This window comes from Centroberyx gerrardi, chromosome 1, assembly GCF_048128805.1.
Source record: "Centroberyx gerrardi isolate f3 chromosome 1, fCenGer3.hap1.cur.20231027, whole genome shotgun sequence".
Classification (NCBI taxonomy): domain Eukaryota; kingdom Metazoa; phylum Chordata; class Actinopteri; order Beryciformes; family Berycidae; genus Centroberyx; species Centroberyx gerrardi.
Window position 1 is genome coordinate 13,428,456 of NC_135997.1, and position 14,539 is coordinate 13,442,994.

Here is a 14,539-nt window from a genome sequence, read left to right on the forward strand (position 1 = left end):
CCTTCAGACAGACAAATCTCAGAGGAAACTCAGAGCTGGACAGTAAGTATGTCCTACACAGTTTTGTGTAGTAACTGTATATAACTGTATACAGTGTCTGGATTACATAATTCCTGGATTATCTAATCAAATTGAACAATTAAAGTAACAATAGTAGCATTCTGAATTTGCATTGAATTATTGATGCATTTTGGAATGTTAAAATGAAATAGGCGCATACAGTATTAGCACCGCTTCCTAAAAGCCACATTCAATTGACTGCCTCTTTTCTACAGGGTGACCAAGCCCACCATTTCCTACAAAATAAAAGATACTGGTGTAGGTATTTTGTTTTTGCCATACATACTGAGGATTTCTCTTTGAAGGGCAGTGCTGCACCCTGGAAAAGCTGTGTGAGATTATTTTAGTGGTCAATTACTGTCAGCCATTGGTATCATGTAAACAGACATAACAGAATGACTTAAAACGATAAGCAATCAGCATACGGACACAAAAGCACTTCAGGCCAACTCTTGGAACTGGAAGTAATTGAAAACACTGTCCAGCACTGGTCCTGCATCTGCATGGTGACATCTGGAGTTGTATTTTCAAATGAACATGTGTGGTTGGCTTTGAAAAGCACGATCTGTTCAACTACTCCGAAAAAGTTTGTGTTGGAAAGTGGAATGTTCATTTTCTGTGCAAATGTAGATACAAAACGAGAGTGGCATGATGTGAATATGCACAAGCACAGTAAGTATGATGGTTTAGTAGTGCCTCAATAGACGATCTGCTGTATCAGGTATTCAACCTACAGTATGAGCAGCAAGAAGACTCATCTATAGATCTATCTATTGAGGCACAATCCCAAATATTGGTGTCGTGGTTGCACTGTGGACATCTCACTTCTGATGGTCTAGATGGTGACAGAGGGAGATGGTAGGGTTCACGTGGAAAGCACCAAGGGCCACTGTGTCTTCACCATTGAGGGGGCTGAGAGGCAGGACGAGGGAGTCTACTCTGTTGTGGTTCGCAATCCTGCTGGAGAAGATACTGCCGATATCAATGTGAAAGTCGTTGGTAAGATGGAGGTCTCTCATTCATTTTTAAATGAAAAAGCTTTTTTTTTTTTTTTTTTTTTAACTAATACAGTACTTGATATATCTATTTAGCCATAAACATGAAATGTTTTTCTTTGTTTTTCTTGTCTATGTGGCCCATTAGTTCAGACTACTACACGTGTAGAGAGAGAGAGAGAGTTTTTTTCTGATCAGATGTTTTTCCCCCAGATGTTCCAGATCCTCCCCAGTCTCCCAGGATCCTCAGTGTAGGAGAGGACTCCTGTGTTGTCCAGTGGGATCCCCCTCTTTTTGACGGTGGACAGCCAGTCATTGGTAAAAACATATTATATGGGTTTATTTGCTAAAATTACCAGGTAATTACTTAGGCGTCCTCTTCTGATGATAACTGATGATAACATATTAGAGCAGGGATCTCTTAAAAAGGATTGCAAAACTCGAGAATCATCAGCCAAAACTACATGAAGTGCTTCTCTTTTCCCTCTCAGGCTATGTGCTGGAGAGAAAGAAGAAGAAGAGCTACAGGTGGATGAGACTGAATTTTGACCCTTACCCTGAGACAACCTATGAAGCCAAGCGGATGATTGAGGGCGTGGCGTACGAGATGCGAGTCTATGCTGTCAACACCATCGGCATGTCTCGCCACAGTCCCGCCTCGCAGCCTTTTGTTCCAGTGGGTGAGTAACTGGCCCCCACCCCATTTGCTGTATTCAGTCAGTGTCAACCATTTCTTTTTTCCAGTGGACATTCAATTAAAGGAGCTGTTTGTGGTTGAAATTGTTGACTCACAGTTTTCATTAATTCATTCATAGGATAACACTGAGGGACTATGATAAAAATATCCGTCATTGTTTCACACTCGCTCTATAGTACAGGATAGTAAAGGCACTGATTGATGGCGAGTGGGTTGAGGGTGATGTGGTTGATATATTTGATGTCTGATCACTCGAGGGTATAGGGTCATCCCTGTTGGGTCAGTGTAGAGTTTCACTGGGGTCAGGCATGTTGACTTGTGGTCGTGTCTGCACAGGGTCACGCCTGTTGTATTCCAGGATGTCTGGGGATCTTCCCTCTGTCACAGAAATATAGGCCACATGATTGACTGTGTTCATAAGTCACTCCTGAGGGCAGTCAGTCACGAGAGCGGTGTGTGTGTGTGTGCGTTGTGTGTGCGGGTTTGGGATGGGTTGGATGAGTACAGTCAGATATTCTTGACTGGTTAAAACGGTTTATGACTGTCACCTACTCACATTGGGACAGTTAGAGGAAGCAGCGCTGTGCAATGCCAAATGTTTTATTGAGCTATCATTGTGGTATGGTTATAGATGTCTAGGCTAAAATGAGGCTACACAGGGTTTAAAAGTGAAAGTTTAGTAGATGTCTAGGCTACATCTCAGACTACGTCTTCTGGGGTAAATGACAAAAATGAAGCATTATCTTGTACATATATGGACTTCTCTGGTGCATATTTTTTATATTTACAGCTGTTTATGCATTGTTTAAATAGGCAATAAGGTATTTACTGGTTGGTCTAAAACTGGGCTGTACATTCCCAAAAAGATCCTGGGCTATATGAGAGCTAAAGCATAGACGCAATGTTGAAATGACGTCTACTGCTGTGTGGGGAAGGTACTGTCAAATTAACCAAATGAATCTACATTGATTCAGTGTGCTACAGGAATTGTACACTGATGTTTTGAACATACTATGCATGGAATAGTCATATAAATCTCTTTTTCTTAGTCAGGTTCAATCTGTTCTCTGGAATTAATTCCCTCTTTTGTGGATGTCAGCTATAAGACTTTACCGTACATATCTCATCGCCAAGTAGTATACTATGCAGCTGTAGGCACCTGCAACTAAACAACAGCACATGGACATTCTGACATTTGGTGCTCATGGCATGTTGGAACTGCACTTAGAGACAAGAGGAGAAACAAATGTGATTGGGTAGCCAAAATAAATTGATGTATTCATGACAGAACCCTGTGACTTGGGGCAGGAACTCGGTTTTGCATTGTCTTTCACTGTTTCTCCAACTCGGATGTGAGAGTGAACATCATTGTATCCAGATGGCCCATCGCTAGTAAGACAGCTGATTAGGAAACTATCCATGGCATCCTTCTCTATAAATAATGGCCTGTAAGTGTGCAGCTCTACTGGGACCAGCTGCTTAACACACAGGCGCTTGCCGCTACTGTGGAAGCTGCTCAGGGAGAAGCTTTGCTGTAGACAATAGAAAGAGAAAGAGAGAGAGAGAGAGAGAGAGAGAGAGAGAGAGAGAGAGAGAGTGAAAGACAATGAGAGCATAGGGTAGAGCAAGGCATTTGGCAGGACGTCTGGATAAGTACAACCACCAACTTCAACTTCAATCTGCAGCAGGACCACTATACATCAAAATAAGAAGGAACAATGACAAAGCCAATGCTCCCAAAGACCGCTGAAAAGAAGCCAGCGGCAGAAGAGACACCAGCGGACGCTCCAGTGGCGGCACCAGCTGAAGGGGAAGCCAAGGAGTCTGTGACAGAGGAACCCCCACCTCCTGCTGCAGAACCGGAACCAGAGGCCAGTGGTGAACCAGCAGCAGCCCCTGCAGAGGCACCCGCCGCTGGGGAAGAGGGAGCCCCAGCTGAGGATAGGGCACCACCAGCTGAGGATGGGACATCGCCAGCTGAGGGTGTCACGCCAGCACAGAGCGGTCCCCCTGTAGAGGAGGGAGCTGCGCCCCCAGCAGACGGGACCCCTGCGGAGCCCGTTCCCGCTCCTGAACCTGAGCCTGAGCCAGAGCCGGAACCTGTTGGCAGTAGGCTTTATTCCTTTTAAGATCTAGGATTAACATGTAGGATGGGTATGGCTTAAAATAGAAATGAGCATGACTGAATTTTGTTTACATGGCATTAAGATAGGATGGGAAGATTGGCTGCATTTTCCTTAGTACTATATTAATTTTCTCCCTTTCATCCAAATTGTTTGCTTTTTTTTCAGTGGTGTACAATATGTTTGAGATGGTTAAGTATAGTTTGGTATTCAGGTTGCTAGTGCTCAGTCTTGTGAGATGATTTTTGAAGTTGTTGCATTGCTGAAACAATGCTCATAGGAATAGAACACGGTTTACATAATACTTTATGAAAATTAGAATGAAAAAATATATCCTTCTGTTGCTTTAACAGAAAATCTGAAAGAGACATTTGCTCTGCACTCTCTGCACCTTTTGTCTGTGCAACCCTGAGCTGCCCCTTACATTCCCTCCTGCTGTGACTATCTACACACATGGAAACCCTTGATGTGAACCCCTTCAGGCGTTCACATCATTTGCTTGTATGCTAACCCATGACACGGAGCCATGGCCTTAGTGGGCACAAGGCCACAGCTGAAATTCAAGACCTCTCAGCCTCTCAGCATTGGCTTATTTCAGGCTGTTAGTGGCGATGTGTTGTTGGAACAAAGCACGTACAGAACATACCTGGTGAAAAAAGGTACTTGGTGAAATATAAATGACCTCAGTATGGTGGTGAGAAAGGGTCTCTCTTCTCATCTGGAGGATCCTTCACTTGCACACAGCACCATGCACAACTAGTTTATAAATGGAAGAGCAAGACCTGACCTTTGGTTTAACTAGGAGCAAAGGGGGAATCCAGACTAACAAGCCTAGGTGTGTCTAGTGGTGGCTGGGCCATTCTGGTTCTATGGTGAATGGATTATGTTTAAAATTCTATATAATATTTGTTATATTATCTAAAGCCTTTGTTATTTGGGTTACATTTTATTAGTCATATTGTACTTTTAGTGTCTGCACCTAATACATTTTGGCGTGTCATTGCTATCAATTTCTGGTGAAATCATTTTTCTTCTTTTGCAAAATGCTGTCAACACATTTTTCCCTTCCTTTACATTTAAAGTCAAACAAGTAATCTGGTAACTCACTCACCACAGCTACAGATAAATCCTTTGTTTTAAAACCGTGCTACTTACCATGCTATGGTTACCGCAAATACAGTTAAAAATAGATGAATCTGCTTGTTGGTGGAGTTCACGGCTCCAGATGTGCCTAAATTGCAGATTTGCCTCAGAATTCAAAATTAGTAATTGCTGCCGAACTAACTAGCCCGCCAAGTGGCTAGCTGACTCCCAGCAAGCTATCTGATGTGATTTGGTATAGTGACGTTGTAGATCTGTCATCAGGAATGATTCCTTACAGTCAAACTCTGCTGTCTAGTAGCACTGGAACACCGTCACTAAATAAACTCACTTTTCTCTCCTGTCACACATAAAATGAGGCATAAATGTTATGTCTCAAGTGGAGAGGATCATTAGTAACCTATGACCGTTACCGATCTCTAACCAGTAGAAATCGCAAGAACATTGATAGAATGCTGCCTGCAAAAAACATTAATGATCGATAGAGCCAGGATTGATGCATGCCTCACGCTACATCTGAACATGCTTCTGAAATTAGATACAGTATGCAGTTGATGCATTTATACATTTAATTAGGTTGAGATATACTGAATACATCTAGAGCTTTAATTTGACATTTATCAGTCATTTTGGAGATTTCTCAAGAACAGGACTTTCATATACAACATCTGGTCCAACGTCAATAAAAACACATCCTAATATATCCAGTACTAAACTTCTTGTTTCAGTGGTTCCATGTCATTTTGCAGGCTCGGTCAACACCAACAATGTCCAATAATACATGTACAGGAGGTAACTCATTCTTGACGTGGCTGTTGTGGTAAATACCACTTAAACCACTGTGGACACCGATGACAAGTCGCAGTAAATTTACAAGAAAGTATGTTTAAAAATACCCAGCTTTTCACATTACTCACTCAAGTGGCAGATTGTTCAGTAATGTTGAGAAAATAACACCACCTTCCTGGAATGTTGGTATTTTATTAGGATATGCAACTGAAACCTTTAAATGAATATCATTCATATCAAATTAGTGCTGTTACTTGCATCACATGTTTAGCAACACTAGATACTGCTGCTGCTGTGGAACAGGAGACAGTAGAAGTGAAGTTGTGATGGATAATGACAAAAGCATTTATGTCCTATTTGTTGTTACGTAGCTTTGTGAGTTTATAGTTAGTTTCCTGATTCATTTCTTCCGCTTATTTATCTATCCATTCTGCATTCATTCCTATAATGCGCTCCAATTGACTAACAGGGCTCCTCTCCCCCTCCTCTGTCTCTCCCTCAGCTCCTACAAGCGAGCCCATTGGACTGTGCATCGATGACATCAGCGACACGTCCATCTCGCTAAAGTGGAGGGCTCCTGAGAGGATCGGCTCAGCTGAGCTCGAGGGATATGGGGTTGAGTACTGCAAGGAGGGCAGTAAGTGCTGGTACCACCCTACCACATGATTTTAATAGGGACGTTTTAGAGCATATTTTATGTAAGGAAAATTTATTCCAAATGTAGTCTATATAGACCAAAACAATTATTCCAATAACAGTGAAGAGTAGTAATTGATCTCTCTGAATTTTCATTCTGACATTTCCTTTCATTTGATACAAATAAAACACATTTAGGCTGAATGATGGATTCTTACAATACTACAGTAGATCCTTATTTATCCAAACAGCCCAGGGAAGGATTTCATTCAGATCAGCAAAATCTAATGTTGTCAGATGGCAAAATGTTGTGAGATGCCCTGAAATAGCCAATCAAAGATTCTTCAAAATGTGTATTCAAAGTATATGCACATCAGTCTATAATCAGTCTGATTAAATTTACAATTAAAATGTTGTTGATGATAATTATGAAATGCTCCAGCAATTGTTCTTGTTTTAACAATACATCATATTTAAGATAAAGGTATATTACTTTATGTTGGATTTTGCCAGCCATCACAGACAAATGATTTGTCATAGCACCTGTGCTGCTTTTTACTGATAAAAAGGAACTTGCTCTTTCACAAGTAAGAACTAAAACCCGCACTACAGCTGAATATAGCTGAGCTTTGAAAGTGATTAGTAAAACTTAGAATTAAATCTAAAACGCAAAGGTTACCAGCTAACAGCAAATAGTCACAACAAGATAAAAAAATATAAGAGCATGGATGGCTTCTTAGTTCTTTCAACAGTCAGTTCAGATGCCCAGGTTTCAACAAGCTCCTACTCCACCTAAGGTCACATTACATGGCAATGTAACATTGTTGTGTCACCCTATTTAAATATTATTAACATTTTGTTACATGCCATTACAATGTCAAAAGCACAACCAAGTTTTTTGCAACAGCAACACATGAGTAAGTGTATGCATGTGGCAAAAGGCTGACCTCTTAGCCTGGAGCTTCTTTTTATAGTGGGCCATTATCTGCTCTGCTGTGGCCTCAGGAGGACACTCTGGGCCATTAGCACAGTGATTATATGATTATAACAACTTCCAGAGGGGCTGGCATAATCTAAATGTCCTAACTGGAAACAGCTTTGCCTGCTGGTTATATCTGAATATGTTGGTCATCATGATGTCATCAGTGTCTTACTGTCATTGTTTTTGTTTGTGGTCAAGCAAACAAATCTATCAGCTCTACAAGATATAAAATATCTGAAAATGAAACTGATAGAAGTTAAGAAGAAGAAGACAAAGTTTTGAAGTTTTGAGGCAAAATTTGAAGTCAATTGAATTTAATTGGCCCCCTGTGTAATTTTCTGGCCACAGCGGATGAATGGGTGCCGGCCTTCGAGGGTCTGACAGACCGGACGTCTGTGAACATCAGAGACCTCACCACTGGAGACAAGCTGCTGTTCCGTGTGCGGGCCTTCAACATGGCCGGGCCGAGCGCGCCGGCCACGCTGGCACAGGCCGCCACCATCAGGGAGATTATGCGTGAGACTTTATGGATTTGTGTCTTTTGACATTTCTCTCTTCCTCTGATTTACCTTGTGGATTGTGGATCTATTCAATATTAATGTTCCGTTGCTGTTTTCACTTCCATCAGGTGAACGAAGTGAACCTGAGAGGAAACATGTCCTGCTCCTCTTTTGTTTCTTTTCAGTTTGGCATAGCGTAGCTAACTCTAAATTAACTGTTAACATACACACAGTGTTTTGAGGCATCAGTGATACTGTGATAACTAAAGTGCCTGATGAAGGGAACCCATGAGGGCCCAAATGAGAGACATGATAACCAATACATAGTGTCATATAAGCAAACCTTTCACTTCCCAGTGTTTAAACTCAGCCTATTTCTTTTTTCACAAGAGATATTTAGGTTCCTGTAATTATAAACAGTATCCTTTCTGTTTGTGTGTACGTTTGTGTGTGCGTGTGTGTGTGTGTGTGTGTGTGTGTGTATGTGTGTGTGTGTGTGTGTGTGTGTGCATGTGCGCATGCATGTGTGTCTGTGTTTTGTTTTTCTATTTTGTTTTCATGCATAGAGCGCCCTAAAATTTGGGTCCCCAGAAATCTCCGCCAGACTCTGATCAAGAAAGTTGGGGAGACTGTCAATCTTGTGATTCCATTCCAGGTGCAGTATGCATTGGGCTGAATCATTAGGCCCGCCAGAACGTTTCCCAAGATCAGCACATTAAAACACCAAGATACTATACTTACTTTTACATATAAGCATTGATGTGGAGAATAGTATGAGAGGATAGTATGACAAGAAGGGCCACATATGACACTGAGTGACAGAGTGGTACAGCTAAATAAGTACAGCATGACACAATACTGTTTAAGAGTTTGGTTTCCATGGGGCCACCCATGCTAAAATGTACAATATTCATTCATGGTATCAAAAGGCTTTGTGTCCAGTTAGAGAAATTAACAACAGCATGACACCAGATGCATGTCAGACTGCTTACACTGGCAAGTACTGCAGAGTTTGAAATGTGAAATGTAGTCACGTATATTATTGACAAGCTGACTGATAAGATGTGATTCTCCTAAACAGCTATCACAGCGATTGCTGAAAAAACTGCTGCAAACTGACATCTAGATCCACAAATCTAGTCCCTGGTCAAATAAGCCTCTATTCTGGCTATTGGTCGCAATTCTGAATGTGCAAGGAGAACGTTGTTGTAATAGAATGTTGGGGAAATAAATATTTCACAAATATTTCACATTTTATTTTTATTTTAACAATAGAATAGTTAAAAGCTGTCACTTTTCAGCAGTTAAGATGCCAGTTAAGAAGTCAGCTTATTTAGTAAAGGCATTCATTTCAGTGGCCATTGAAAAAAGCATAGAACATCTCATAATTTTATAATAATCACTAATAAATGGTGAATTAATCATTATTTAATATTTATTAATAGTTAAGTAACAGCTAATTGATAGTTGAATTCCTACATTGTTTACTAATTACAAAATTTAAGTAAATAATTATTGATTATTTAATTAATCATTTATATGTTGTATTGTAACTGTTAAATTAAATCAATGATTTTTGATTGCTGTAGTTAACAGTTGGTTGGTCATTTGTTATTATCCAGGTTAAACAGCTTTAAATACTTAGTTAAGTATTTGGAAATCATTAATAAATATGTAAAATATGAATAAGCATTATGTGGGCCATTGTTAGTTATTAATATTCTTCCTCCTGACACAGGGTAAGCCCAGGCCTAAGGTCACCTGGAGTAAAGAGGGGGAGCCGCTAAACCCCACAATCGTCAGCATAAGGAACAGCGACACAGATACCATCCTGTTCATCCGCAAGTCCGATAGAAAACACTCTGGGAAGTACGACCTTCAGGTGCAGATTGAGAATGTGGAAGACACAGCAAGTGTCACACTACAGATTGTTGGTAAGGAGGACTAGGTTAGGCTTGGAAGTTATTCAGAGAATAGCTGTATGTATTGCATGTAATTAATCATTCATTACATGCAATAGTACATGCTGTTCTGGTAACTGCAAAATTATTGTGATTTTTTTATGTAATAATTTCTTTAAGTTAGCAACATACTAACACAAAAGCATTTTTTGCTGATGGAAATTTGATGAGAATTAATATTTCTCCTCTGTAGACGTCCCAGGGCCTCCTGAGGTCCTGAAGATCATGGATATCTGGGGCTTCAATGTGGCTCTAGAGTGGAAGCCCCCTAAGGACAATGGCAACTCTGAAATAACTGGTTACAACATTCAGAAAGCTGACAAGAAGACCATGGTGAGACTCAACACCCCGGGGTGGGGCCCCCAGTGACAAAACTTACATCTAATATACATCTATATATTCAAATGAAGCAGAAAACAAGCATCTGATATTGGTGGCAGGCACCATATCAAAATGACAAAGGCACAGGATCTTAAACCAACTAACCAGAAGAAAACCACATTTGCCACATTTGCGACTACACGGAGGAAAACCACATTACACTAATAATTTATGTTCAAATGACATCCAGAGGGCATCCCAGACGCAGGCTGTTGTCTCCATCTCATAATAGCTCCCAGTATCCGGGCTCACTGTGGCCAGGCCTTTTGTTTTACCTCTGGGTCTAACAACTGAACCACTGCTAAGCCAAGTAATGTATGTACACTATGTGAGAGGAGGAATGCTACATGGACGCAGAGGGATATTTTAGCTTCCCTTGTGACACATACTGTAATCAGCCAGTGCTGGGCACAGAGTCTCCTTTGTGGGCCAGGAGTGTTGCATTATGGGCCTGTTCACAAGCGCTCCAACTGCCACCATCCACCACCCCTAGCTGCCAGGGACCATGCCGGCCAGGAATGCCCTAATCTTAGCCTAGTAGCCCTGACCTGACAAGGATTGTGTGTACAGTGACGCAGGGCCATTGTTCTTCTGGACGGCACGGCTAGCAGCATGCTGTTCATGTTTCACTATAGTCATTATTAGATTCAATTAATTTCTCGTGCATCTCATTATAGCAAGCCAGGGGATGTTTGATTATCATGTTACCAGTGACAATACATCTGTTGGACGTCAGAGATGCCCCTATTTCTAAATATAAAAGTGCTGGGGCCCTTGTGCGTTATTGGTGCCAATTCATAAACTGTGAAGTATTTTTGAATCCATAGTGTGAATGTATTTCACTCTTGTGCCGAGCTAACCCAAAAATATTTATTTACAAAATCTCTCATCAATTACACAGTTTGATCAGTTTCATTGGGTGAATCAGGATCAGGATTTTGAAGTCAAATCTGTGATATTTCTTGTTCATAATTGTAAAGATGGGATTTTTGCAATTCTGGTCAAATATGATTTGTCTGTGTGGAAACACAATGGGCCCGATTCAGACTGCATAAAGTTATTAGGTCTTATGGGTCTTATGCCCCTGTGACACACAGTAAAATATACTTGGGATAAATCGATGTGATTTAGGCAATTCTACGTTTTTGCCAAGAAGAAACCATTGATTTTTTAAAATCAAAACTAGCACCACTGCACGGCACTTAAGTCAATGTCTGAAACGGGCCCAATGTGAATATGTGCACATAAAACATATATAGCACAATATATAAGGTATATAAAGATAGTACATAGTAAAACTGAAAAACTGAAACTGTGAAATAAATTGACATGATGTGATTCCCATCAAGGAGTGGTACACGGTGTTTGAGCAGTACAGGCGGACCCACTGTGTCGTGTCTGACCTCATCATGGGGAACGAGTATGTCTTCCGCGTCTTTGCCATCAACCTAGTGGGCCTCAGCCCAGAGCCATGCAACACAAAAGACAGCGCCTTCATCCAGAAAACAGGTGGGCTTGGACTGCACATATATTACTGAGTACAATACAGTTATTATCATTTTATTTTATTTTCAAATACAAATCATATGCACGTACTCATACTACATTCAGAAAAGCCATAATTGAGCCATAATTCATAATCTGAGGAATGTGTTGCCAAAATATTCCCCACCAAAACCAAAATGAGCATTATCCGTCCTCAGGTATTGCATACAAGCCACCGAGCTACAAGGAACACGACTTCTCAGAGGCGCCCAAGTTCACACACCCTCTGGCCAACCGCTCTATCATAGCAGGATACAACGCCACCCTCAGCTGCTCAGTCAGAGGCATACCGAAGGTGAGTGGGAATTAAATGGAAAATACTTGGGTTCACCATTGTCATTTTTTGTGATCTCTTATTTTTTATACTTATATTTTAGATTAAAAGATGTATAAATATATGTAAATGTAAATTTGCCTGATAGACTACTCCTATCCTCGAACCCGCACCACCCAAGCAGACAACTGTTCCTTAGTAACAAGTAACAATCACCATCATCAATGAAACCAGATCAATGCAATAATTATCACTGTTAGGACTGCAATCAGTAGCAAAACTCACAGCATAATTGTGCAATAGTAATGAAATTGCAGGTTGTATGAAATAAAATCACCTGAAATGACACAATATCCTGCCCTGTTAGCCCAAAGTGACCTGGTACAAAAACAAGATGGACATCTCAAATGAAGCCAAGTACCGCATGTTCAGTAAGCAAGGCGTTCTGACGCTGGAGATCCGTAAGCCCTGTCCTTTCGACGGAGGAGTGTACACGTGCAAAGCAGTCAACGCCAGTGGAGAAGACATCGTGGAGTGTAAACTGGAGGTTCGCTGTAAGTATGGCACAGGGACAAGCACTGAAACGCATGCTGCCTCTGCTGCATGGCCCACTTACACTCTTCCTGCTCCAGTAAACTCCCAGGCCACAGTGACTCCCCCCATCCTCTGAAAATAACAAAAAGAAAAGCCCCCATCACATAAGTGTCCATCAAATATGAAGGAATATGAATGGATCTAGGAATGTTCCCAAGGTCAAAATATGGCACTTTGTGTGACATTCTAAAATGTATGACAAATTAAAACTACAATGTAATAACTGTCTTTTGTAAGATTAAAAGTTTTGCCCAAATATATTGCTTTGATTGAGTAGTTTCTTAGAAATGATTAGTCTTATTCTTTCAACTTCAGATTGCATCTTCATACTGAATACAAACCAGAATATTAGAGCTGAATGTCTTCATAAGGTCAAAAAAGCAAACTTAACGCCATTGAGATGTATTGCAGAATCAATTTTAAAGGTTTTCAATGGATGATCCATCTACTCTGTGTGTCTCCTTCCCTCTGTAACCCCCACCCATTACACTGCTGTGTCCTGTCATGCTTCAACCTACTCCCAGAACCTGTGTAAACATGTTTACTCAGACCCAACCCCACCTCACTCCACCCTGTGATAAATGTTTTGTCACATTATCTATGCTTAGAACAGACTTGCTCTAGATCAGTGGTTCTCAGCCTTTTTGGCTCGTGACTCCTTAAAATGAAGCGATGCCTCCTCACGACCCCTCTGTCACAGGCTGCATATAGTGATGAGCAGTTCAACCAAATAATCATTTTCAGGTCGTGTCATTTGATTATCAGAGGAGGCCTAGAGGCTGAAAACTATTCAGTATTTCACAAGAAAAAAGCAAAAAATACAGAAATAAACAGACATGATAATGAATTTGTATAGTAAAAACATGTTTTTATTCCTATCCCATAAACCATCTCACGACCCCGCAGAATTATCTTGCGACACCCTGGGGGGTCCTTACCCCCAGGTTGAGAACCACTGTTGTGGACGTTAACTTGCCTTGACCATCTCATTCTAACAGGAAACCCCTTTTAACTGTAACAAATGAAGATATGCCTTTATGTGACTTATTTAACAGAATATGATAATATTAAAGGGATTAAATGGGAAAAGGGTCTTTCATGTTAAAAATAGGCATCATGGTAAGTATCCAGAAAATGTGAGACACTGCTGACTGTAATCAATATTCAGTTAGGATTTGGTTTCGGACATTGTGATATGAATTTAAAAGTATGTTAACAATATGGAATTTGTAAATATTTCAGTAGTCTATGATAAACATAACTAGCAGCACTATATTATAATATATATTCCTGGCTTGCAGCTCAAATCATTAAAGAGGAAAAGAAGTAAGAGGTCAACGATGCTGAGGGTCTGACTGAAGAGAGGATCGATGGTTTGTCCTCAACGGGCTTCCTCAGGGACAAGAGAAAAATTCTTTAGCTTCCATCACACATTGTGTTCATCATCCTTTTTGTTTGTGCATCACGTCCCTCTTCTGAAATCATCTTGCATAAGTATCATCCATGCTGTTCTATTGTATGTGTAGAGCACTGGGTTATTTAATTGACTGAGGCTCATGCTTGATTTTGACAATTTGTTTATTAGATGTGGAAATTTCTGTATTATTTATGAAATTAATTTATGGTTTGTCATCCTATTCCTCACTCATTTCAATGACTAGAAACCTGAGAATGACTAGAAACAACTGGATAATATTGTTTTCTTTTGTTGAGTGCCAAGTCATTAAAAAGTAAATATAATTACTTCAAAAACAATACTGTGAATGATTGCATTCAGTCATATTAATGTTATTACAGTCATAGTATTATTATGCTATGCTCAGTTGTATAAATTAGTGATGTAAGTGCACAGGTGGAGAGCAGCACTTGAATGCTACCCACGATTGTTTTGAGGTAAGGTA

General features: G+C 40.4%; 1 protein-coding gene across 1 annotated transcript in view; it reads left to right on the forward strand.

Moving 5' to 3' along the window:
• Nucleotides 1–14,043, forward strand: part of mybpc3 (myosin binding protein C3) — a 34,360-nt gene extending 20,317 nt beyond the window's left edge. Inside the window, exons 22-33 of the mRNA XM_071917181.1 lie at nucleotides 900–1,059; nucleotides 1,269–1,373; nucleotides 1,547–1,735; nucleotides 6,268–6,402; nucleotides 7,732–7,899; nucleotides 8,450–8,538; nucleotides 9,622–9,817; nucleotides 10,038–10,177; nucleotides 11,575–11,734; nucleotides 11,929–12,065; nucleotides 12,412–12,598; nucleotides 13,940–14,043. Coding sequence (XP_071773282.1) covers nucleotides 900–1,059; nucleotides 1,269–1,373; nucleotides 1,547–1,735; nucleotides 6,268–6,402; nucleotides 7,732–7,899; nucleotides 8,450–8,538; nucleotides 9,622–9,817; nucleotides 10,038–10,177; nucleotides 11,575–11,734; nucleotides 11,929–12,065; nucleotides 12,412–12,598; nucleotides 13,940–13,968 — 1,695 coding nt within the window. The 3' untranslated portion in view covers nucleotides 13,969–14,043. The remainder of the gene's footprint in view (nucleotides 1–899; nucleotides 1,060–1,268; nucleotides 1,374–1,546; nucleotides 1,736–6,267; nucleotides 6,403–7,731; nucleotides 7,900–8,449; nucleotides 8,539–9,621; nucleotides 9,818–10,037; nucleotides 10,178–11,574; nucleotides 11,735–11,928; nucleotides 12,066–12,411; nucleotides 12,599–13,939) is intronic.
• The last annotated feature ends 496 nt before the right edge of the window (nucleotides 14,044–14,539 follow it).